Below are 26,446 nucleotides of genomic sequence, written 5' to 3'. Positions count from 1 at the left end.
TTATTCAAGGTAGGGCAGGGGATGGAAAAAGGAAAGCGGCTGTCTTTAATTTCAGTTCAGCAAAGACGATGCTGCTTTGCCACTGCCCATGTGTTATTTTTCTTTTCAAAGAAAGCCAAGAGACCTTGCAATTATATAGCACTGTTTCTGACCTCAGGACTTTGGGAAGGGCTTTACAGCGAATGAATCACATTGGCAATCATTGCCGTACCGTGATGAAACACATTAACCAGTTTGCACGGCCAGTTCCGACAAACAGATAAATGACTAGATAATCTGTTCTTGGTGATGCTCTTGGTATGAAAGATAAACGTTGGCTGGGATCGGACAGAACAGCCCAGCTCGTCCAACATGGATGCTTGAATTTGCCATTAAATTGACCGCCTTTCACTTTTTTTCTTTGTTCCTTGATGATCCTGTATGGTGGCTGATAAATAGCATTACGTTGCGGGATTGATTACTGCTCTGTGCTGGTCTCGGAGGCCGGAACTGAAGAAGGTGTTTTCCTCACCCAGGCTTTCCGTTATCTCCAGGCTGGACGATTCTAATGCTGTCCTGGCCAGCTTGCCATTGTCCACCCTCCATATCCTAATAAAATCCCGTTCGCTCATCATTTGGGGAGACGATGGCGTATTGCAAATGTGACGAACTAATAATCCAGAGGCACAGACTAATGCTCTGAGTTCAAATCCCACAGTGGAATTTAAATTCTATAAATCTGGAATTATAAAGCTAGTCTCAGAAATGATGGCTCTGACAGTTATCATCGATTGTTGTAAAAACCTATCTGGTTCAGTTATGTCCTTAAGGAAAGGAAATCTGCCGTCCTTATCTGGTCTGGCCTACATGTGACTCCAGAGCCACAGCAATGTGGTTGACTCTTAACTGCCCTCTGAAATGGCCCAGCAAGCCACTCAGTTCAAGGGTAATTAGGGATAAGCAACAAATGCTGGCCACGCCAACATCCCACAAAACAATTTCAAATAACATTACAAGCTTGCAGACCTACATAGGCTCCTAGTATGAAAACACTTCAATTTTAAAATCTCATCCTTGTTCCCTGCTCCCTCCATGGTCTCGCTGTTTGTATTTCTGAAGCCTCCTCTCGCCTCACAACACCCCTGGGAACTCTGCATTCTTCCAACTCTAGCCTCTTGTGCATCTCCCACTTCCTCTTCCCTGTCAATGGAGACTGTGCGTCTGTTCTGGAATTTCACCCCTGCCCCAAAACTCTCCCCTTTTAAGATGCTCCTAAAATCCAACCTCTCTAACTAAAATTTTAGTCACCTGTTCCAATGTCATCTCCTTTGGCTTGATGCCAGGTTTTGTTTCAGAGATGCCCCATCTACAATGTCATATAAATTCATGGATGGCACATTGGGTTAGCGCTGCTGCCTCATAGTGCCAGTGACCTGGGTTCTATTGCGGCCTCGGGTGACTGTCTGTGTGGAGTTACATGTTAACCTTGTGTCTCTGTTGGTTTCCTCCTGGTGGTCCAGTTTCCTCCCACACTCCAAAATGTGCAGGTTAGGTGGATTGGCCATGCTAAAATTGACCCTTAATGTCCCAAGGTGCAAGATGTGTAGGTTAGGGTGATTACTGTGGTAAATACGTGGGGTTGTGGGAGTGGGGGGGTGCTGGGTGAAATGTTCTGTCGGAGAGTCAGTGCAGACTTGATGGACCGAATGACCTCCTCCTGCACTTTAGGGGTTCTGTGATTCTATGTTGTTTCTCTGATTAGACCTTAGCACTCCAGCGGTAGGTTTTCTGGTCTTAAAACCTACTGCTGAGCCCTCTCCCCCGCCCATTTGCTGGAATATTTAGGGGTGTCGATGTTTGATGAGGAGAAGGTTGAGTTCAGTCACAAAACTCCCTCCCTCGATGAGGGAAGAGATGGCTGATACTCATTATGCAGGTTAGCACACTAACATAATGTAATGTTGGAACACTGGGAGTCCAGCACCCCTCAGCCCCTTAGGGTGGGGAGAGTGGGGGGGTGGGGGGGGGGAACAGAATTAACGACAAGGGTTACTGCCCTAGTGTGATGTAGCCAGTGTCTGCACAGCAAGCTCCCACAGGTAGCTTGTTTTTGTGATGCTGATTGAGAGATTGGATCTGGCATTAAGGATATCATCACATGTGAGAAGACTGGTTTAGCATCTCATCCAGAAGGAAGCATCTCTGGCAGTGGAGCACTCCCTCGGCACTGTATTTCAAATCCAGTTTAGATTATGTGCTCAAATCTTCAGAAATAGGACTGGAACCATGAACCCGACTCAGAGGATTATAAGAGTTGAGGGAAAGTCCTGACTTGATTGCCTGCCGGGCGTCTGATTGTTGGCAAACCATTTGTGTGGGTGTCTTATGTTATTCACAGTGGAGCCATCAAAGATGCCCCCGCTCCCCCCAAACCACCCACCTACCCCATTCCCCTCCTGGTATTGCCAAAGAAAATATTTTTTTTACTTGAACTCATCAAATGTTTGGCTTGCACATTAAAAGTTCCTCCTCACAAAGGCTGACAGGCTTGGCTCCTGTCCAACTTGGCAGTAGATGGCCAGGCTACTGCACATTTCACATTAAAGTTAAGCTTTAACTTCAAACAATAAATATATTCAGCAGTTTTCTTTATTGCGAAGCGCCAGTGGTTCTTCGCTGGTGCGATGCACTGTTTGCTGTACAGCAGTAACTCACTGGGCAGATATTGATGCGTTTAAGAAATGTGAGGGGATGTGTATTAATCAATCCCCCATGACTACCCTTCCCTGGGTGACCTTTGACCATATATGTTCCAGTCATTCTTGCCCCCCCTGCCCTAAATCATGTTGCAGTCACTTGGTCAAAATCCAGAACCCTGCTGTCTCACAGCACCTTTAACTACACAGGCTGCAGTGACGCAGGAAGAAGGCTCCCTGCTACCCCCACCACATTCCACACAAGGCATGGGCAATGAGTGCAGTCCTTGGCAGCATATCCTGAGAATAGATATAAACTAAAAAGGAAGCCAGCTGGTAGCGTGCCCTTGGTTCCTGAAGCTGTGTCAAGAATGTTGAGCCATACTGGAGCTGCCCAGAAATATTTCCTCTTTGTCAGTTGGATAATGTAACCCCTGGTCTCCACGCAGTGTCCTCCTCCTCACCACGGTACAAAAGAGCTTTGGAATTTGCTCTATAAAAGAAGTCATGCAGGTTGTGTTCGACATCAGGTGTGGTTGCAGTTCTGTCATCTAGTAATTTACAATTCATAGGAACTAGAAGCAGGAGGAGGTCATTCGGCCCATCGAACCTGCTCTGCCATTCATTTTGATCATGGCTGATCATCAAATTCAATATACTGATCCCTCCTTCCCCTCGTATCTCTTGATCCATTAGTTCCAAGAGTTGTATCTAACTTCTCCTTGAAATCACACAATGTTTTGACCTCAACTACTTTCTGTGAATGTGGTGGGGGTAGCAGGGAGCCTTCTTCCTGCGTCACTGCAGCCTGTGTAGTTAAAGGTGCTGTGAGACAGCAGGGTTCGGGATTTTGACCAAGTGACTGCAACATGATTTAGGGCAGGGGAGGCAAGAATGACTGGAACATATATGGTCAAAGGTCACCCAGGGAAGGGTAGTCATGGGGGATTGATTAATACACATCCCCTCACATTTCTTAAACCCATCAATATCTGCCCAGTGAGTTACTGCTGTACAGCAAACAGTGCATCGCACCAGCGAAGAACCACTGGCGTTTAGCAATAAAGAAAACTGCTGAATATATTTATTGTTTGAAGTAAATTCCATTCTCTGGTGAAGAAATTTCTCCTCACCTCTCAAACCCTAAAAGTGGCAACACAGGCGGCCAAGGTGATTAAGAAGGCATATGGCATGCTTGCCTTCATTAGCCAGAGCACTGAGTACAGGAGTTGGGAAATCATGTTGCAGCTATATAAAACCTTGGCTAGGCTGCATTTGGAGTATTGTGTGCAGTTCTCCTCACCACACTACCAGAAGGATGCGGAAGCTTTGGAGAGAATGCAAAGAAGGTTCACCAGGATGTTGCCTGGTCTCAAGGGTGTTGACTATGAGGAGAGGTTGAATAAACTAAGATTGTTTTCACTGGACAGATGGAGGCTGAGGGGAGACCTAATAAAGGTCTACAAAATTATGAGCGGCGTAGACAGGGTGGCTAGCTAGAGGCTTTTTCCCAGGGTGGAAGTATCAATTACAAGGGGACACAGGTTTAAGGTGAGAGGGGAAAGTTTAAGGGAGATGTGCGGGGGATGTTTTTCATGCAGAGAATGGTGGATGCCTGGAACCCGCTGTCAGAGGAGGTGGTGGAGGCAGGCATGTTAGCAACATTTAAGAGGCATCTGGATTGGTACATACATAGGGAGAGACTCGAGGGATATGGACCGAGTAAGTGCATGAGGGCTTGGAGGGCCAAAGGGCCTGTTCCTGTGCTGTACTTTTCTTTGTTGTTTATGACCCTTAGTTTTGGACTGCCCAACCTTTGGGATCATTCTTTCTGCATCTATCCTGTCTAATTCAAAAGGTCAGTTAATACCATGCCACCATGTTACTTTTCACTTTATTATGTCTATATTTTGTGTTTAAAATGAGGATTTTATTTTGTTACCCACTGACCCACCACTTCCCATCTTTTGATTTTTTTTGAGCTTCACACAGGAGAAAACACGGCCGTTGGGAGGAGATTAAAAAGTGTCTAGTCCAGTTCTGTCCTCGCTGGAGGCCCACAGGTTTGAGGGGATTCAGTGGAACATAGGAATTGGCTTTTCAACCTCTCGAGCCTGTTCTGCCATTCAATTAAATCATTGCTGTTTGGTGCATTTTCTCTATCTACCTGAACTAGTTCCCTATCTATTGATAGCCCTTCAGGCAGCGCATTCCAGATCCTCATAGCTCGCTACTTTAAAAAAAATTCTCCTCATCTTTCATCTGAATTTTTGGCAACTATCTTAAATCTGTGAACTCTGGTTACTGACCTGCCTGTCTGAGGAACAAGTTTGTCCCTGTCTGTTCTATCTAAACCCCTAATGATTTTGAAATCTCTATTAAATTACCCTGTAACCTTCTCTACTTTAAGGGGAACAACCATTGCTTCTTCAGTCTCTTCAGTGACTGAACTATCTCATTCTTGCTACTACTATGTTAATGCTCCTCTACACCCACTACAAGACCTCCACATTCCCCTGAAAGAGTGGTGCCCAGAATTGAATGCAATAATCCAGCCTATTGCAATGTTCTTTTTTTTCCACCATGTCTCTTTCAGCTTTTTGGGGTGGGCTGAATTTACCTTCTGACATTTGGTGCGTATGTATGTACAAAATATTGGCAGCAGGAAAAGATCAATTGGCTCATAGAGCCAGGCCCACACAATGATAACTGGAGCATGCTGACATTGTGATGCTTTTTAGTGAGTGGTTCAAACAGTATAATCTCGAGACAGAGCTAATGAGGGTTACAATGATGTGTTCTGATACCCAACCCCTTTCGTATTGGAACAAGGCAGTGAGATATAAATCCTGAGGACTGTGCAGTTTGCTTCATTGAACATGAAGTGAGGCTGTTGGAGCTGGGAGATGGTTAACCTGCCCAGCAAGGGGAAAGAAGTTAATAGCATTGCCCTAACAGCAGAAAAACAGCAGCACTAAAATTACTCAATAGGACAGCACGATATGAAAGCTTGACACGTTCACCGTGAGATTCACATCTTTTCTATTTTAGTGGAAATGTTAACACATTTATTTTAAATGGCCTTTAAGGCTTGTGATAAAATAGTTTCCTGTGAATGTATGTTCCGAAACCAGGTTTGGAACATTGGAAAAAGAGTCGGCCATTCAGCCCCTTGATTCTATCCCATTACTGTGTTGGATCATGGCTGATCTATATCCGATTCCATTTGCCCAACTTATCACTGAATATTTGACAAAAATCTTATCAATCTCAATCTTCAGTTAACCCATGGAGTTTCAGATTTCCATTATGCTGGATGAAAATTTGCTTCTGAATTTTGCTCTTGAATGGCCTATCTGTGGTATTACGATTATGCCGTATTGACCTTGATTTACCACTAAAGAATTAGTTTCTCTATATCTCCTTTTCCAGGTAAGAGGCCCTAACAGGTACTGACAAGGTACCGCATGGTAGGTTGTTGCATAAGGTTAAATCTCACAGGATCCAGGGTGAGGTAGCCAAATGGATACAAAATTGGCTTGATGACAGAAGACAGAGGGTGGTTGTAGAGGGTTGTTTTTCAAATGTTCAGGCTGTAAATGGATTTGGTACCAGGGCATTGGCGACCATGGGCTTCTGGCCCAGGTGTAGGGATGCTACCCAATGTGCCACAAGATCTCCCCTCTCTGTATCCACCCAGTTGAATTATTTCCTCATTTTAAACACTGCAATTAGATGACTCTCCACCCCTCAACCTTCCAAACACATGGCAGTGTAAGCTAACTCTATGCAAACCAGTCTCGTAATTTAATTGTTGAAGCTCTGGTGTCACTGTTTATGATTTCCCTGCAATGCAGCCACACACAGTAAGGAATATCTGGTAGAGGATGGGAATCATCTGGTGGATTTGTTTCGTCCCCTAAAAGAAAGCATTAAAATAAACTCATTCCTCCTCCATCGACTTTCTAATTCTTGGACATGCTCGAAAGGCCTATCAGCAGCTGTGGAGAGAACAGGCAGTTTCCGGTATGGAGCGTTTGAATTAGAGGGGAGAAATATAGATGTACAGTGTTTCAAAAGGAACAGGATGATATGTGAGGGAAGAAGTGCACGCACATGTACATGCCGACACGCACACATGTGGGCACACAGACACACGCACATGTGAGTACACGGATGCACACCTATGCATAACGAAAGAAATACAATGTTCTGCAAAGTGCTTCAGTTGGAGACAGGAGATGATGAAATAGTTGAAGTAGCATTAACGTGAGATAAATAGGAGAGATAGTGAGAGGAATCAAAAAAGACATCTTCTAGACACAGAGAATGTATAAATTCTTGATTCACTGGGAGGATGAGTTGGGTAGGTGTAGCATTCTAAGTGCCTGGAAGAAGACAAACACAGGCCAACACCAAGATAGCAGGTTTGTCCCATCCCCCCCCCCCCACCCCCCCCACAAACAACAGGGGGTCTCAAAACAAACACCAATTCCCACTTGCTCCACTTACATGGGACGTGGTTACTTACTGGGTGGGAGGGGGAAGTTGAATGTTTTCATCTTTAATTTTAGCAGTTCTGACAAATTATGTGCACCCTGCTTCCAACATCTTGTCCCTCATTTTTAACTCGTGTTCCTGGAATTTGACCTGCTCACTTTGGTTAAAAAATAAATTGTTGGTCAATTCTGGTCTCAGGTAACTGTGAGCCATTTTCCCTATGTCTGCATGGTTTTTCACTGGGTGCTCCAGTTTCCCCCCACACTCCAAAGATGTGCAAGTTAGGTCGATTGGCCATGCTAAATTAGCGTCAGGAAGTTAATATGTGGAGCTACAGGGATCGGGCCTTGGTGGGATTGTTATCGGGGCAGACTTGATGGGCCGAATGGCCCCTTTCTTCACTGTAGAGATTCTATGGTTCTACAAATTCCTCATGGTTTTGGATCAGGTGGTCTCAAAGTCATCCCTTTCTCCAAAGAGAGAAAAAAAGCCTAACTTGTTTTCTCAGAATTTGCTCTCAATCACTCCTGTTGCTTGGCACTCTGCTTCTCCACAAGGCTGTGCTTGTTTCTTGCTGCCCACTCATTGTATTATTGGATTCTCAAGGTTTCTGTGATTAAAAGTGGCACTTGAGTAATCCCCTTAAAAAGTGTTTATTTATAGTGTGCCTATTATTCTGAAAATGTCAAAGCTTTTGTTTAATGAGCTTTTGAATTGCAATGTCACTTTGTAATCTTGTGGTACCGGTTTTGCTCTCCTTCATGCTGGTAGCTACCATCATCTGCTCAATCTATCCACACCCTGCAAAAGACCTGCGTGTGTTACTGATTTGATTTGATTTGATTGTCACATGTACTGGGACACAGTGAAAAATATTGTTTCTTGTAGACCTGTTGAAATAAAGATGAAGAGGTGGAAAACTGAAGGTCCTTTACCAGATGCTTTGGTTGGTTGGTAAAGGGCACAGTAGTAGGACAGTAAACCAGGTCAAACCCACATTTAATCCCTATTCTGTACTGATTTAGCAGCAGTTGATGAGCTACACTTAATTCTTGGTCTGTCTAAGTGGGAAAGACCATAAGGGTTCCCACTCCTGATTCTAGATCCTATTGTCATTTTCAAATCCAGTTACAGCCTCACTCTGTTATAAATCAGCAGTCTCCTCTTATCATGTATCTCTTCAGCCCCATAGCACTTCTCCAGTGCCATTTTTCCTGTTCCTCTGCTTTATCAAAGGTGGCCGTTAATACAGCCACTATATTCCTTTGTCTCCACAACCCACCATCTCCCAACCTCACATCAATCCACCTTGCTAGTTTGATCCTGCTTTCTGAAGGCCCCTGACTGTCTTCTCTTTGACTGTGACTTATTGATGCTTTCATTAGCCTACTCAGCTCCCACTGACTTTCTTTCTCAGTTGGAACATGTATGTACCTGGATGTCAGGTGAGGACAGGCCTGGGTTCAACTGTAAAGCCCCCACAGTCTCCCAACACTCGAGGTCCAGACTCACTTACAATGAGTGAATGGGTGAAAGGCTGACAGCTGCCAAATATGGGACTGTACTGTGGCATAAATCAGCTCCTTTCAAAGCAGAGGAGGGGGACAAGTTGGATTGAGAGGAAGGGATCCCCAATGGTGTGCATTGTCTCTGCTGGCAAAGTTTCTTTTTAAGCTGGTTGTGTGTGTCCCCAAGGGAGAGCTACTCTGTCAGCCTGTGGTACATTGGATTGATGAGACGAATGTGCAGGTCTAGAAATAGTGGCTGGTTGCCTTGAAATGTCTTGACTATACTTACCTTGGCTGAAGCTGTTGGTTCTGTTTGACCTTGTATGGTCTATACTCATTACCGATTATGTCCACCTCTGGCACATTGCCTTCTCATGCCACAAACTCACTCCACCTGCTGCTAAATTCCTGCTCCAGACTGACCTCATTTCCATTGCTACCCTCACTACCTTTTTTTTGCAAACGTGAGGGAACGTCAGTTGTGAGCATAAACCTTCACATAGTAGCACCTACTCATCTCCCCTTCATTCTCACCAACTTCCATGGGCTTAGTGAAGCCATTTCAAGCTCCTTGTTTTTGAAACTCTCACTCTGTCCTAATCGGGAAATACTCCCACACCCCATCACAAGTCTTAGCCACAACCATCTTCTTCTGACTTCAGACAGCTGTGACTTAGTTGGTGGCATTTTTGCTTCTGAGTCACAAGATTCAGTGTTCAAACTCCACTCCAAAACTGACCCTCCCTCAGTGCTGCCTGTAAAATTAATTCAGTAAGAAGTTTAACAACACCAGGTTAAAGTCCAACAGATTTATTTGTTAGCAAAGGCCACACAAGCTTTCGGAGCTCCAAGCCTCTTCTTCAGGTGAGTGGGAATTCTGTTCACAAACAGGGCATATAAAGACACAAACTCAATTTACATGAATAATGGTTGGAATGTGAATACTTACAACTAATAAAGTCTTTAAGAAACAAAACAACGTGAGTGGAGAGAGCATCAAGACAGGCTAAAAAGATGTGTATTGTCTCCAGACAAGACAGCCAGTGAAACTCTGCAGGTCCAGGCAACTGTGGGGGTTACAAATAGTGTGACATGAACCCAATATCCGGGTTGAGGCCGTCCTCGTGTGTGCGGAACTTGGCTATCAGTTTCTGCTCAGCGACTCTGCGCTGTCGTGTGTCGCGAAGGCCGCCTTGGAGAACGCTTACCCGAATATCAGAAGCCGAATGCCCGTGACCGCATTCGGCCTCTGATATTCGGGTAAGCGTTCTCCAAGGTGGCCTTCGCGACACACGACGGCGCAGAGTCACTGAGCAGAAACTGATAGCCAAGTTCCGCACACACAAGGACGGCCTCAACCGAGGTATTGGGTTCATGTCACACTATTTGTAACCCCCACAGTTGCCTGGACCTGCAGAGTTTCACTGGTTGTCTTGTCTGGAGACAATACACATCTTTTTAGCCTGCCTTGATGCTCTCTCCACTCACGTTGTTTTGTTTCTTAAAGACTTGATTAGTTGTAAGTATTCGCATTCCAACCATTATTCATGTAAATTGAGTTTGTGTCTTTATATGCCCTGTTTGTGAACAGAATTCCCACTCACCTGAAGAAGGGGCTTGGAGCTCCGAAAGCTTGTGTGGCTTTTGCTACCAAATAAACCTGTTGGACTTTAACCTGGTGTTGTGAAACTTCTTACTGTGTTTACCCCAGTCCAACGCCGGCATCTCCACATCATGTAAAATTAATTACATTGTTAAGATAGGTTCATGTCAATTACATTGTGAAGAGAATCAGGTAATGGGTATTTAGCGCGTATAAATAGGAGATGGCTGGGACACTGGGTGGATGTAAGGAATATTGACACTAAACAAAGCCCATAATTTTCAGCAAAGAGAGGCTCTGTATCTTGGTTTTGATTTTACCAACTAGCATGGATCCAGTTAGCTCTGCCTTTCGGCCAAGTTGTTAGAGCAAAGCCACATCCTTGTACTTGGGTAGATGTGAAAGATCCTCTGGCACTATTTTTGAAGAAGGTTGGGACGTTATCATGGAATCATAGAATCTCAACTGTGCAGAAGGAGGCCATTCAGCCCATCGACTCTGCACTGACTCTGACACAGTATCTTACCCACACCCTTTCCACGTAACCCCGCACATTTACCATGGTCCATCCATCTAACCTGCACATCATTGGACTGTGGGAGGAAACCGGGGCACCCGGAGGAAACTCACACAGACGGGGAGAATGAGCAAACTCCATACAGACAGTCATCGAAAGCTAGAATTGAACCCGAGTCCCTGGCACTGTGAGGCAGAAGTGCTAACCACTGTGCCAACATGCCACCCTCTATCCCTGGTGTCCTGGCCAATATTTATCACTCAATCAACATCACAGAATGTGCTGATAATTCAATGCTGCACTGAGGGAACATCTGATCATTATCACACTGCTATTTGTGGGAGCTTGTTGTATGCAAATTTGACTTCCTACATTACAATAGTGATTGCACTTCAAGAGTTGTAAAGCACTTTGAGAGGTCCAGCAGTTATGAAAACTGTTCTATAAATGCAAGACTTTTTCTTTCAAAATGCTCTTTGTTCTGAGCATTGCAGATGTATGTCAGACGGGGACATGTTCCTTCTACCTTTGGCTAGGAATGTGGTTTGGGTGGAACTCCCTGGCAACAAACAAGGACCAAGGCTGGAAAATTGAAACCGTCATCCCACTTTGTTGACAATTAAACAATGTCTGCAGAAGCCATGTTGGTGGGGCTGTCGAGGGCAAGAATGCAATATGTGCCCTTCCTTCAGGGTTGCCAGACATGCCAGGAGGACCTGCTGATGCTCTCACCTGGTATATCTTATTGTCATGGGGCAAACCTTCCCCAGCCAGTTGGAGAGCTGCAATGCCCTGAAGATTAATCTTTTAATTCATCAACTTCAGGGAGCATAGTGGAGGACATGCTCCTGTCTACATCAGTGGTGAAGAAGTGAAAATGGTCAAGAGCTTCAACTTTCTAGGTGTCCAGATCGCCAACAACCTGTCCTGGCTCTTACACACGACGCTACAGTTAAGAAAGCCCACCAAGGCCTATACTTTCTCAGGAGGCTAAGGAAATTTGGCATGTCTGCTACGACTCTCACCAACTTTTACAGATGCACCATAGAAAGCATTCATTCTGGTTGTATCACAGCTTGTTATGGCTCCTGTTCTGTCCAAGACGGCAAGAAACTACAAAGGGTCGTGAACGAAGCCCAGTCCATCACGCAAACCTGCCTCCCATCCATTGACTCTCTGCTTCCTGCTGCCTCGAAAAACTAGCCAGCATAACCAAGGACTCCACGCACCCTGGACATACTCTCTTCCACCTACTTCTGTCAGGAAAAAGATACAAAAATCTGAGGTCACGTGCCAACCAGCTCAAGAACAGCTTCTTCCCTGCTGCCATCAGATTTTTGAATGGACCTACCTCGCACTAGGTTGATCTTTCTCTACACCCTAGATGTAGCTGCAAAACTACATTCTACATTCTCTCCTTTCCTTCTCTATGAGCGGTATGCTTTGTCTGTATTGCATGCAAGAAACAATATTTTTCACTGTATACGAATACATCAATAATAAATCCAAATAATTCCTGGAGAACCCTGGAAGATGGTCAATCCTTCAGTGTTCTATCTCTCTGCCCCGCCCCCCATGTTCTCTCCCCCTCTCTCCTGTTCCTCCCACACTCTCCCCACCTTTACAAATCCTGTCTTTGCTCCTGATGTTCCCCTCTACGTGGGGTTGGACCTTTGATGATTGTGCACGTGTCCCTGACATGCTGACGGCATAAATGGGGAATGCTCCACATGCTCGCAGCCTGGTTTTGAAGGAGTTGTGTAATATAACTGAGCTATCGACCTTGAATAATGAGGAGAAGCCCAATCACAGCTGCCCTAAGCAGCAGGGGTGGTTGGGGGAAGGGGAGTAATTAATGACTGCTGGTCCTAAAATTACTCTTCTGCTACAATACTCCAACCTCCCCTCCCACATATTTAAATTGTGTAGGTATAAAAATTAATTTGCTATAAGAATTCATCACTCTGTGAACTTAATTATGGATTCCCTCCCCCTCCTCCCCCCATATAAAATCCCTTATGTGACAGATATAGGCCTTTTAATTGGCGTGTGAGGAAGAGAAGGGAAGAAAGACAATCTGGGGCTATTAACTTGTCTGGCCTTGTCTGGACTGCAGGCCAGGCCGTCTGGACATGCTCAGACCTGTTGTCATCAATCATCCCCACCCACTCTGCCTCGTCTCTACAAAAGGGAAAAAATCTCATTCAGCCTTTGTTGTGTTGTGCCTGAAGAATGTGTCTTGAACAATGACCGTTGCAGTGCTATTAACCTTCGCAAAGATAATGTGTGAATGACCCTTTACCTACATTTCTCCCTGGCAGAAAATAGACTTGCTTAAATGTGCCTTTATTTCAAGCACTGTTTAAAATGCCAGCTTTCTGACCAATGCACAGCACAATAAAATACGGGAGCAGGACGAAGAGCCCGATATGGATTATCGCAAAGTTAAGAGCTGGTAAACTTTGTAATTGATGGAAGCCTCCTTTGTGAACTTGTGTTCCACAGGAGCGGACCTTTTGGACCCACTGCTGAGGTTTCCATAGAAACCATATAGGCCCCTGACCAAAATACGTTCTAAATTCAAATGGATTCTGCTGAGTCCTTGCAGCCTTTATAATTTCTTTGCAAAGAAAATTGTAGATCAGGATCCTGCAGCAGAGGTTTGATTGGAAAATGTAAATGGTTATGAAGAGACGTATTTGAATTTTAAGTGCCATTTGTTGGATGGCATGGCTGGACACTATTGTCTGCAATATTGTTCTGGTGCAGTACTAGTTAACAGCTTGTCAAAGGCTGCAATCCTAACCCATCTTGCCTGAGGGTCATTCTCAGGAATTGTGCCCCCATGGAAGTACAGGTCATTTCCTCACTCTGATGTGCCATTGCAGCCAGGGCTAGAAGTTTGACTTTGAGTGGCTCGCTTTAACAGAAGCTGGGATAACCTTGCCTCACAGTCTCATTGCTATGCTGTCTTTGACTGAAAGGCAAGTGTTTAACATTTTGAAAGGATGGGAACAAGGCTGAGAGTCACAGGCCGTTTCACGTGGTTGAGGGGCACAAGAATGTAAGGCCATTCAAAAATTCAGGATCGCATTTTAGAGATCAAGAACAAAGGGCAGGAGAAATCTCTCATCACTTCCATGTCTAGTGATTTGAGAAAAGAATGATATCATTCAAGAATAGATTGAAGAAGGAAGAGGGGTTGAGGGATATAGGAACAGGATGGATAAATGTGCATAGGCCTAAGATACACTGGTTGAGCTAATAGCCTGTTTTCTGTATTATAAGAGAGATGGAGTTATGACAATGGGATCACTTTTAATAGAGAAGGAAATGAACTGGGCCTGTCGCTACTTGATTCATTGGTTACACTCTCACCTCTGAGTTTGAAGGATTCTTGTTCAAGTCCCATTCCAGAGACTTGAGCATATAATCCAGGCTGACACTTCAATGCTGCACTGAGGGAACTTGGTGCTATTGGTCTTTTGAATGAGACATTGAACCGAGGCCCTGTCTGCCCTGTCGAGCGGGGTGCAAAAAGATCTCCAGACACTATTCAGAGAAGAGCAGGTTATCCCTGGTGAAATGATGAATATTTTTTATTTAACCAGCATCATTTAAAACAGATTATCTGGCTATTATCACATTGCTGTTTGTGGGAGCATGCTATACACAAATTGGTGGCCATGTTTCATAATTACAACAGTGGCTACACTTCAAAAGTAATAAATTAGCTGTAAAGTACATTGGGATGCCTGAAGTTGTGAAAGGTGCTATGTAAATGCAAGCTTTTCTTCCATTATTTTTGTTTATTTCTATGTATAAAAAGCCCAGAGTGTTAGCGCTGAATCCAAACTCAGTCTGTACCTCACAGCTAAGAATGCAGGACATCAGGCATTTTGGAGACTGTTGAGGAGTTGCAAGGTCATGATTTCAAACCCCTCTCCAGAGACTTGAATACGTGATCTAGACCAACACTTGCATGCATTACTGAGGGTGGGTACTGCATCGTTGGTGGTGCTGTCTCTCAGGTGAATCTTTAGACCAATGCTCTGTTACGAATGTAAAAAAATCCCTTGGTGCGAATTGAAGAAGAACATAGAACAGTACAGCACAGTACAGGCCCTTCGGCCCTCGACGTTGTGCCGAGTTTTGTCCGAAACCAAGATCATGTTATCCCACTCCCTATCATTCTGGTGTGCTCCATGTGCCTATCCAATAACTGCTTGAAAGTTCCTAAAGTGTCTGACTCCACTATCACAGCAGGCAGTCCATTCCACACCCCAACCACTCTCTGAGTAAAGAACCTACCTCGGACATCCCTCCTATATCTCCCACCATGAACCTTATAGTTATGCCCCCTAGTAACAGCTACACTCACCCGAGAAAATAGTCTCTGAACGTCCACTCTATCTATCCCCCTAGCAGGTGTCCAGGCCAGCATTTATCCCTTAACCAATCATCACTAAAACAACTTGCCTGGTTATCTTTTACATGCTTCTGGGATCTTACTGATAGCAGATTGGTTGCTGTACTTCCTATCACCTACATTACAGCAGTCATTATGCTTCATAAGTAATTCACTGGGGACATCTTGAAGTTAAGAACGAGGTACCACATAATGCAAGTTCTTCCTTTAAACCTTGAATATTATGTTGTGTAGATTTTCTGCATCATTTTTTGTGTGCTTAAATATGTAGCTGGCCTAGCTCAATTCCAAGTTCACAACTGGATAGATTTCATTGGGCATTTTGCCTTAATAGATCTGTTTGAGCTAAAGATTCCTTAAGTTTACAATCAGTACTCTTTAACTTTGGTGGTTCAGAGTGTTCTGAGATGTGTTCGAGCCTTTGTCAGTTCAAGCTGGCTCTCTCTCTTTGTCTCTCTCTCTCATCTAGATCACTCCATCCCCATACATACCATTTTGGCATTCTCATCTTTTCCGGTCATCACCAGTTCATGATGCCACTCTGCGCACTCTCATCCCAAAGGTTTCAATTCAAGCTGGCACAGGGCATGCTGCCCCACCTCTCCCAATTTCACCTTGGCACCCCTGAACGCTGCTTCCCCTTCTTGCCCCTGGTTAGCATAGCTGTATGAAGAATTGGAGTGAGGGTCCTGTAATGATGTTCCGGTGCTTATTATCTATATTTGCACATGAAGAAAGGTTGTAGTTGAACTAGTTAAGAAATATTGGGCAGGTTGTTTGAAAACATTTGTGCGTGAATCTTTATTTTGTGGCTGTATTGTGACCTGCAGTGTTAAATTATACTGGGATGTGATGGTGCATGCTTAACATGATGTGGAGATGCCAGCATTGGACTGGGGTGGGCACAGTAAGAAGTCTCACAACACCAGGTTAAAGTCTAACAGGTTTATTTGGAATCACGAGCTTTTGGAGCGCTGCTCCTTCCTTGAAAGGGCAGCGCTCCAAAAGCTTGTGATTCCAAATAAACCTGTTGGACTTTAACCTGGTGTTGTGAGACTTCTCACCATACTTATAATGTTTAACATCTGCTGACAAAGCCTCAAAGCAATTTGTGCATGAGCTTGCACATTGCATGCATGTGGCACATTGTAAAGCACACCTTAGGCTGATGTTAGACCGTAGCTTCCACCAGAAATGATGGGTTGGCGATTGGTCTAAGGATAATTGAAGGAAACTTCTCAAGCAGCCCCTAGTTAGGCAACCAGTTGTTGTTGGCGAAACTGAATTGAGTGTGACCGAGGAGTTCACCGATAAGGAAGTGATGGCTTTCATATGGAGTGTACGAGTGGTCTTTGGAAGATTGCCCAAACATGGAGACTGCATGTTATCAGGGTTCCCATTAAACTGACAGCTCTAGCCCATACCAAGCTCCTTTATGGATGTGGAACAGAAACACTCGATCGAGGGCACACTCAACATCTGGGCAGGTTTCACCAAAGTGGTTAGTATAACTGTATGTAGCGTTGGAGTGAGGGTCCTGTTATGATGTTCCAGTGCTTATTACCTACATTTGCACATGAAGTTAAGAAATATTAGATTTGATTTATTATTGTCACATGTATTAACATACAGTGAAAAGTAATTGTTTCTTGCGCGCTATACAAACAAAGCATACCGTTCATAGAGAAGGAAACGAGAGAGTGAAGAATGTAGTGTTACAGTCATAGCTAGGGTATGAAGAAAGATCAACTTAATGCAAGGTAAGTCCATTCAAAAGTCTGACAGAAGAAGCTGTGACTTCAGACTTTTGTATCTTTTTTCCGAAGGAAGAAGGTGGAAGAGAGAATGTCCGAGGTGTGTGGGATCCTTAATTATGCTGGCTGCTTTGCCAAGGCAGCGGGAAGTGTAGACAGAGTCAATGGATGGGAGGCTGGTTTGCGTGATGGATTGGGCTACATTCACGATCTTTAGTAGTTCCTTGCAGTCTTGGGCAGAGCAGGAGCCATACCAAGCTGTGATACAACCAGAAAGAATGCTTTCTATGGTGCATCTGTAAAAGTCGGTGAGAGTCGTAGCTGACATGCCAAATTTCCTTAGTCTCCTGAGAAAGTAGAGGCGTTGGTGAGCTTTCTTAGCTATAGTGTCGGTATGGGGGGACCAGGACAGGTTGCTGGTGATCTGGACACCTAAAAACTTGAAGCTCTCGACCCTTTCTGCAGGCTGTTTGAAAACATTTGTGCGTGAAGTTTTATTTTGTGGCTGTTTTGTGACCTGCAATGCCTAATTATACTGGGATATGATGGTGCATACTTACCATGATGCTGGCGTTGGACTCCAAAGCTCCACTTTGTGTGAAGTGACAGGATAAGGGCTTTAATGATGCTGAATGCCCCAGGATTGAAGCTATGATGATCAGTGATCAGTCCCATTGGCCTGAATACGTTGTTTGAAGGGACAGCGCTTTATCAGAAACTGGTAGGCAACAGAAGAAATCAACAAAGGCGTTACAAGGATAGGGAGAAGATTTACCTCAGTTTGCCTGTAGAGAATTTGAGAACAGGATTGGCCAATTATCCGCCACTACTCATTGATATTGTGGCTGATCTGCAACCTAATTCTGTATAGCAGTCTTTATCCCAATCCCTTAATGTCTTTGGTGAACAAAAAGCTACCATATTAGCTTTAATGTTAATAATTGTGTTAATGTCAGTTGCTGTTGACAGAGAATTCCGAATTTCTACCACATTTTGAGTGTAGAAGTATTCCCTAATTTCACTTCTGCATCTAATTTTTCCACTTTTCCCCTCTGGTCAACATTGGATTTAGGAGCGAGAGCAGGCAATCCAGGTCTTTGAGCTTGCTCCGCCATTCTGTATGATCATGACTGATCTCCATCTCATCCTAACTCCACTTCCCTGCCTTTTCCCCATAGCCCTTTTTATCCCGCTTTTGATCAAATATTTGTCTATCTCTTTCTTCAATCCATTGATTTCTGCATCCACTGCACTCTGGAGTAGTGAGTTCTATAGGTTCACAACACTCTGAGCTTCTCCTTACCTCTGTCTTGAACCTCCTCCCTCTTACTCTACAACTATGGCCTCTTGTCCTAGACTATTCTAGAAGGGGGAACATTTGGTTAACATTACTTTATCAATCCCATTGAGTATTTTATATACCTCAATCAAATCCCTCCCTCATTCTTCTGTACTCCAGTGAGTACAAGCCCAAGATACTCAACCGCTCCTCATATGACAGCCCCTTCAAACCTGGAATCAATCTAATGAACCTCTTCTGAACCGCCTCCAGTGCCACCACATCCTTCTTCAAAGAAGGTGACCAAAACTGAACACAATACTCCAAGTGTGGTCTCACCAATGCCTTATACAATTGTAGCAACACTTCTCTACTTTTATACTCGAGACCCTTTGCAATAAATGCCAAGATTCCATTTGCCTTCCTGATGACATTCTGCACGTGCATACCCACTTTCTGCGACTCATGCACAAGGTCGCCCAGATCCCTCTGCACTGATGCCTTTTGAATCTGTTTCCCATTTAAATAGTAAGTTGCCCTTTTATTTTTCGAGCTAAAATGGATAACCTTGTATTTATGCACATTAAACTTCATCTGTCAGATTCTGGCCCATTCCCCATGCCTGTCAACATCCATTTTTAAATGTTTTATCTCCTCATCACAGCCTGCTTTCATGTCATCAGCAAATTTCGTTATGGTACACTCTGTCCCTGCTTATCGATCATTGATCTAGATTGTAAATAGTTGTGGTCCGAGAACTGAACCCCGGTCCTAGAGACTCTCCAGCCAATGGAAATAATTTCTCTCTATCTATCCGATCTGTTCCCCTTAACATCTTGAAATCTTGAATCAAACCACAACTTAATCTTCTAAATTCCTTGGAATACAACTCTAGTTTGCGTACTCTTTCCTCATAACTTAATTGTTGGGGTTTAGGTATCATTTCGGTTATTCTAGGCTGCACTTTTTCCAAGGCTAATGTATGTTTCTGGTGCCCAGAACTGCTCCCATTAATTCAGGTGCAGTCTAACCAGGGTTTTGTATAGCTGAAGTATGGTTTCTACGCTCTTGTATTCTAGTCCTCCAGATGTGAAAACCAGTATTCCATTAATCCTTTTGATATTTTCTGTACCTGGTCCGTGATATTCAATGATTTATGTATCTGAAATCCCAAGTGTCTTGGGCCCTTCACTGTTTCTATCTTTTTTACTATTCACAAAGTACCTTGTTGTATCCCTCTTTGGGCCCAAATTGGATGCCTGCACAATTGCCTATATCTTAATCTGTTTGCCACAGTGTTACCCATTCACTTATTTTGTGAACATTTCTTTGCAATGTTATGCTTCCATCCTGGCTGTTTACAATGCTGTCTTTCTTTGTGTCATCAGCAAATTTGGAAGCATGGCTTTCTATCCCATCATCTAAGTCGTTAATAAATATGATGGATAGTTGAGGCCACAACACAGATCCTTGCGGGACACCACTAGTCACATCCTGCCAATTAGAGTACCTGCCCATTATCCCTACTCTCTCTTTCCTGCCGCTCAGCACTTTCTGCAGCAGGTCAATAAATTGCCCTCAATTCCATGAACTTTAGCTCTTCCGAGAGTCTTTATCAAATGCCTTTTGGAAATCCAGATAAATAACATCCATGGACAAATAAATAATGTCCATGGATTAACCCCTCTTCACTACAATCAGATTCATTAGATATGATATGACAACCCCAAATCAATGTTGGTGTTCTCTGATGAAGTGAAAATTGTCAATGTTTCCAGTTGCTTTATTTTTAATTGCAGACTTTTAGGCCAGGAGAAGTTGGGATTAATAAATATTCTGGATGGCAAAAAGACAGAAGGCTCTACTGAGTAGCTCCGACTTGTTCTCCAGTTCAACCACTCAGCCAGAAAGATTGTGTTCATTCAGAATAGCCTCACTATCTCCAAACTCCACACATAGCAGTCCAGGCTATGCGCTGCCATATCTTAGTCTGGTTTATTCATATTATTTATATCTACCATTTCCATCTGTTGTAAGTATTTTTCTACATATTAACGTATATGAAGTTTTAAACAGGGACAGATATTTTGAATACTTAATTCCTCAAGTATTGGGGATTTAAAAAAAGGCGCCTCCTAACTCCCTCTGTGCTGAATTCTCTCACTTGCCAAATTCCCGACTTTTTTTCTTTATTTATGCTGTACTCTTCTCATGATCACTTTGTACATTAACAGGTACTACTTAATGTCTTTTTAAGCCACACCCAGCTATAAGTGCTGATTCAGATTGCTGCACTCAGTAATTAGTTCCTCTTTAGCAAAGGATTTACAACTGATTGACAGTTAACTATCCCTGAAGGGATTTTTTGTTTACTTGCGTGCAATTTTTCAGGTTCTAAGCTAAATTCAAGATGATTCAATCTGAGAAATACTCACCTGTGCTTCGTACAGAAAGGCTGCCCTCAGCAAATTCACAACTTTAGCACTCTGTCTATGCTGCATTGGTTTCACGGCCGCTCTGTGTGACTGATTTTGAGAGAATCTTGGTCACTTATGGATGGCAATGGTGTGAAGTGAGAGGAGGAGGGAGGGGCTTTGTGCTACAATGTTATGCCAGTGTGAGGGCAAGCTGTGAGGCAGAGGGATCGACAGCCCATGAGCGGTCAACAAGAGAACCTGACAAACATTGTTCTGTGAGGCTTAGGGTAGATGATGGCTGTCATTGTTATCCTGCATAAGCATCAATGCACCAATCAAACAGGAGCTTATGTTTACTTTATTGATGGAACTATCTTCATAGACAACTGCAGCATAGAAAGGCCATTCAGCCCATTGTGTGCTACTAGCACACACGGGGAGCATGGTGGCACAGTGGTTAGCACTGCTGCCACACAGTGCTGGGGACCCGGGTTCAATTCTGGCCTCAGGTGGCTGTCTGTGTGGAGTTTGCACATTCTCCTCATGCCTGCGTCGGTTTCCTTTGGGTGCTCCGGTTTCTTCCCACACTCCAAAGATGTGCCGGTTAGATTGATTGGCCATGCTAAATTGTCCCTTAGTGTCAGGGGGATGAGCAGGGTAAATACGTGGGGTTTAGGGAATATGGCTTGGCTGGGATTGTTGTTGGTGCAGCCTCGATGGGCCGAATGGCCTCCTTCTACATTGTAAGGATTCTGTGATTCTATTCTAATAGATATAGAGCCATCCAACTGAATTCCACTTTCCAACTTTTGGTCCAATGGCCTGTAGATTGCAACACTTCCAAGTATATATATATATATATATATCCAAGTACTTCTCAAAATGCGATGAGGGTTTCTGCCTTGACCGCCCTTTCAGGCAGAGTTTCAAACCATTCCATAAATAATTTCTCTTCAGCTCTCCCCTGATCCCTTTCTGTATCAGTTGGCAGAGTTCTTAACAAGGCTTGGGTTCAAGTTTCATTCCAGGACTTGAGCACACGAATCAAGACTGAAACTCCAGTACAATACCAAGGCAGTGCCGCAAAGTCAGATGCCAACTTTTGGACGAGGCTCTGCGGTAAGATCCCGTGGTGTTATTTTGAAGAACCAGGGGTGATATCACCGGTGTTCTGATCATTATTTATCCATCAATGAGCACTGTTCATTCTTGCATTGTTGTTTGTGGGAGCTTGCTAGACGCAAATTGTAGATCACGTTCTCCACAGTGATGACACTTCAAAAATACACCTTTGGTTGTAAAGCACTTTGAGGTGGCCAGTGATTGTGAAAGGTGCTAAACAAATGCAAGTCTTGTTAATCCTTCTACTAATTATTCTTGAGTACATGGGCCACTCTATGACTGATTGCCATATCTGGGGCTTGGAGGGCTGATTTAATGTGCCACAGTTTCCCACCTCAACCTCCCTGTTAGTTGAGTTAGTGCAACAATCTGTGACTGCCCTCTGTGATTCATTTAGTCTGGAGCCAGAATGCAAGGGGGTGGGTGGAGAATATGCAGTGATAGGCTTGCCACCTAATTGGACTCAGTGCCCTCTGGATTAGAGAGGGAAAAGTCAGCCTGGGCTTCAGTGGCCAGTGGAGCAGCAGATGTGTAGACTCCTGCCAGAGACAGGATCAGCCTTGAATGTGATGTGCGTGGCACAGGAGTCACCCCAGGATTACACAGTGACAGGATTAATGAGGGGCTAGGGTCACTGCAGCGTCTGGCTCCTCAGCTGCTGAGAGCTCAGCTCCCATACACACTTACCACTGAACTAAACGAAAAAGGTGTGATGGGAATAGGGAAAAATTGAAATGTGCGAGGCTATCAAAATAATAAAAACTGACAATTTTAAACAGGTTATTGGGAAATATTTTTCTTTTATGTTCAGACAGCTGATTATCTGTGTGTCTCAATCCATTTAAATACATCCAGGGAACTAATGCCCATATGGAATTGAGAAATCTTCCAGTGCTTTTTGTACAATTATGATATCTGGAATGGATGGTGCAGAAGGTAGGTGTAGAAAGGGAAAAGTTGCATGTAAATTGCATCTTTCACAATCTTGGGAAACCCCAAATTACAGCCAATTAAGTATTTTTGAAATATGGTTACTCTTTTTAATGTAGAAAATGCAGCAGCTGATCTGTACACAGCAAAATCCAACAGTGTAAATGCTTAGAAAATCTGTGATAATGATGTTAGTTGGGGGAAAAGTTGAAGGGCGCTGGGACAGACTCTTTTGCTCCTCTTCAAAATGGTACTATGGGAATCTCCCTTCTGTGTCCACCCGGGGAGCAGACCAGCAGCAGCTTAACCTATCATCCAAAAGACAGTAGGTCTGACAATGCACTTCCTTAATACTGGACTGTAGTGTCAGCCTGGATTCTGTAGGCAGGACTCTGGTGTGCAACCTGAACCCACAGCCAGCCAACACAGAGCTATTCCTACTACTATCATCTGCACTGATGAACAGCTAAATGTCAAATATGAATCCATCAGCCAGTTGGCAGCTTCCTCGTCAGCCTGGTGTAGGACAGTGAGACTGCCGCTGAAGCACAGGTCAGGGCACTTGTTGATTATATGCACAATGGTTTGCACTTCACCACAGTGACATGTGAGTGAGTCACGGTGTCCCCAGTGGAAGAGGTTGTTGCGGCAGGACCCAACTCCAGTACGAAACCTGTTCAGTTTGAATCATTGCCCATGCGGGAGGTGGAAGCCTGATATTTCCAACATGGGATCACCAACCAGGTGCTGATTCTGGGCTGTGTTGTTGGTGTGGTGCCACAGGTCCGCAGCAGAACTGCTTGGCTTGGGCAGGAGAGATGAGGTGTTTCCTGGGAGGGTGGTCAATGCCTTCTATCAATACAGATCTGGATTTTGTGCACTCTTTTCTAGTAATTGTGCTGTGCTGGCTTTACGATGGATTTGCCCTGCCAATTCACCTAACCTGCACATCTTTGGATTGTGGAGGGAAACCGGAGCACCCAGAGGAAACCCACGCAGACATGGGGAGAACGTGCAAACTCCACACAGTCACACAAGGCCAGAATTGAACACAGATCCCTGGCGCTGTGAAGCAGCAGTGCTAACCACTGTGTCATCATGCCACTCTTATGACCTCTACCACCTAGAGGTTTAAGGGCAGCAGGCAGGTGGGAACATAATCCCCTCCCAAGTCATACCCATCCATATATCACCATCCCTTCATCGTCACAGGGTCGAAATTCTGGATCATCTTTCCTAACAGCATTGTGGAAGCACCTTCATCACTGGTACAGCGGCTCACTACCTCCATCTCAAGGGCAACTTGGGATGGGCAATGAATGCTGGACCTAACGGTGATGCCCATAACCCAAAAACAAGTAACAAAACTTTAAAAATCCCTGCATGGATGGACCTCTGTGAAGGGTGCTAGGTTTAAAAAATAATTCACTGTTTTCAGGTCTCAATTTATTAACCAGGCTGCTTTCCATAGCAACTCTAGTAAAGATTGCAAGACAGCTACGCCTGTTTAGAAAGGCCTCTGGACACTGGCAATGCTCTCTAAAAGCGAGGCTGCAAAGGGATTCTGAGCAAGCCGTTAACTCGCTGCCAAGGGGAGGCTTGTTTTCATTTGGTATTCAGTCCTGGTGATAGTCGTTCCTTTGAAGCAGCCAATATAATCCAGTCCCCAAGAGCCAACATCTCTGCGGTACAGATCATGATTGTAGAAGGAGGTTTGCAGCCAATGTTGATGTACTAATGAGATCAGTGTGTTTAAAGATAACCCGTGGAGACTGAAGCCGCTCACCTGCAATTTTTCTTTGTATGGTCCTTGCCCTTTATAGGCAGGTTGTTTAGCTGGTGGTATCCCCAGAGTCTGATGGAGTTTGGATGCAGCTCCTGGAATTTGGGAAAGAGAAAAGGTTATCTGTATTGGAGCAACTTCACTGGTTATCCTGATATTCCTGCTGAATTTTAAACACCTTGGAACTTCTTGTTCCGTGGGAACACAGTCTCAGCTGAGCAAAGCAGAAGTTCCCTTGGCTACTACCATCCAGAATGTTTCAACAAGAACGGGAGATTGTAATATTCCAGAGTCTGCAACTGGCAGCAGGGGGGAAATATAGGTTTACAAGTGTAAGGGATGTTGTTGGCATCTCTCATTTCTTATCTTTTTGTCCTTTATTTGAACATTGTAGCCCTTGAGGGAGGCTTACAAAGGCAGCCAATGGAGATATTTTACTGTATGTAGGATCTGATTAATCTTAAGTTACAAGAAAAGACTCCAGATGTTGGATTTGCTTCCTCTGGGAGAGGAAGGTAACCTGACTGAAGTCTTCAGGACTGTAGATTGACCAAACTAGTCCAGGCAGTTTAGTCATGATAATGGAAGCTTCAATTCCTCAGAGTTCTCGAGGTTCGAAGGCAGAAAGTTAAGATGAAGAAGTGAAGTCCGACAGAACATTTTTTTTGTATGGGCATAATAGGGGTTGTGGGTAAATTAACTAGGGAAGATTGTTGAACCAGCCAGGACTAAATGGTTTACAAGGATAATTGGTTACCTTTTGCAGGGGCAGTTAAGGAATATGATGACTAGGTGAACAAGTGGGAGTTGATAGGTCAAATATAACTGGATCTTTGGGGAAAATTAGCCTGTTTCTCTTCTCCAAAATGTCTTCCAGCTTGTAGGAATGTGGCTTCAGCTGATGGAATGATGTGGGAGAAACCAGGAATCACCTAAGCATGCAAAGCAACTCTTGTTACCAATCATCTATTTACTTGTTAATCTTCAAACGGTAGGATCCATCCCGGTAACATTGATTGTAGTCAAGAGGCCAGGAGTTGGAATCTTCAACATTCATTTGGTTCTGAACATTTGATCTGTGATTTTTGCCTGACCCTGATGTTATTGGATCCTTCTAAAATCATTTAATCCAGAGTCAATGAGCTGGGCTGCACTGTACACCAGATCTGCATTATGTATTGCCAATATTCTCCTAGCCTTTCAGTTTTCCTGCATTTATGATTGATTTTTATAAATTTTTGAACTTGGAATAGCGTCTTGGAATGGTAAAGGATGAGGTTTCCTTATATGAGGTCTCTGGTTCCACTCACTTTTGTCAAATGGATATAATGGATTGTATTGTGAATGGATGAGCTGTAATTTTCCAGGGCTGAACTGTACTTAATTTGGAAAAAAAATGTATATCTTTCCATGATCTTGGGGGAATCCAAAGTGCGTTATGGGTCATTGACGTACTTTGAATTATAGTCACTGTTGTAAGTAAGGAAATGCAAGAACCAATTTGCGCACAGCAAGATCTCACAAAGCAATGAAATACCCACCAGAAAATCAGTTTTAATGATTTTGATTGAGAATAAGTATTGGCCAGGAAACGGGGGAGAAGTCTGTGCCTCCTCTTCAAATATGTTCTGACATCTTTACTGTTCATCTGAGGAGGCAATCGGGGCACCAGTTTAACGCCTCATCCTTTATGCATCATTCCCTCGATACAGCACAGAAAAATCAGCCAAGATTTTGCTCTCAAGTCTGTGGGGTGAATAACCACACTATCCACCTCCAAGTCTCCATTGTCCATCTTGGTGTGACTGCCTTCACTTGCTTCCACTGTGACCTATACTGCAGTTGGCAGGGAACCTCCTCCATTGGCTTTGCTTTCTGCTCTCCACTCTCTGGACCTTCCTAAGGACACACCCAACAGCTGCTTATGAT

The 26,446-nt window shown here is 44.0% G+C and overlaps 2 protein-coding genes across 2 annotated transcripts in view; one reads left to right on the top strand and one right to left on the bottom strand.

Moving 5' to 3' along the window:
* The window catches only part of LOC144485531 (uncharacterized), a 48,563-nt gene extending 47,952 nt beyond the window's left edge, over positions 1-611 (bottom strand). The window contains exon 1 of the mRNA XM_078203670.1: positions 445-611. Coding sequence (XP_078059796.1) covers positions 445-611 — 167 coding nt within the window. The remainder of the gene's footprint in view (positions 1-444) is intronic.
* LOC144491434 (glypican-1-like) overlaps positions 1-26,446 on the top strand; it is a 220,672-nt gene that overhangs the window by 50,023 nt on the left and 144,203 nt on the right. The gene's annotated exons all lie outside the window — the stretch shown is intronic.

This window comes from Mustelus asterias, chromosome 3 (assembly GCF_964213995.1).
Source record: "Mustelus asterias chromosome 3, sMusAst1.hap1.1, whole genome shotgun sequence".
Classification (NCBI taxonomy): domain Eukaryota; kingdom Metazoa; phylum Chordata; class Chondrichthyes; order Carcharhiniformes; family Triakidae; genus Mustelus; species Mustelus asterias.
The sequence above is the reverse complement of the archived record's forward strand: the minus strand, read 5'-3'. Positions and strand labels throughout refer to the sequence as shown.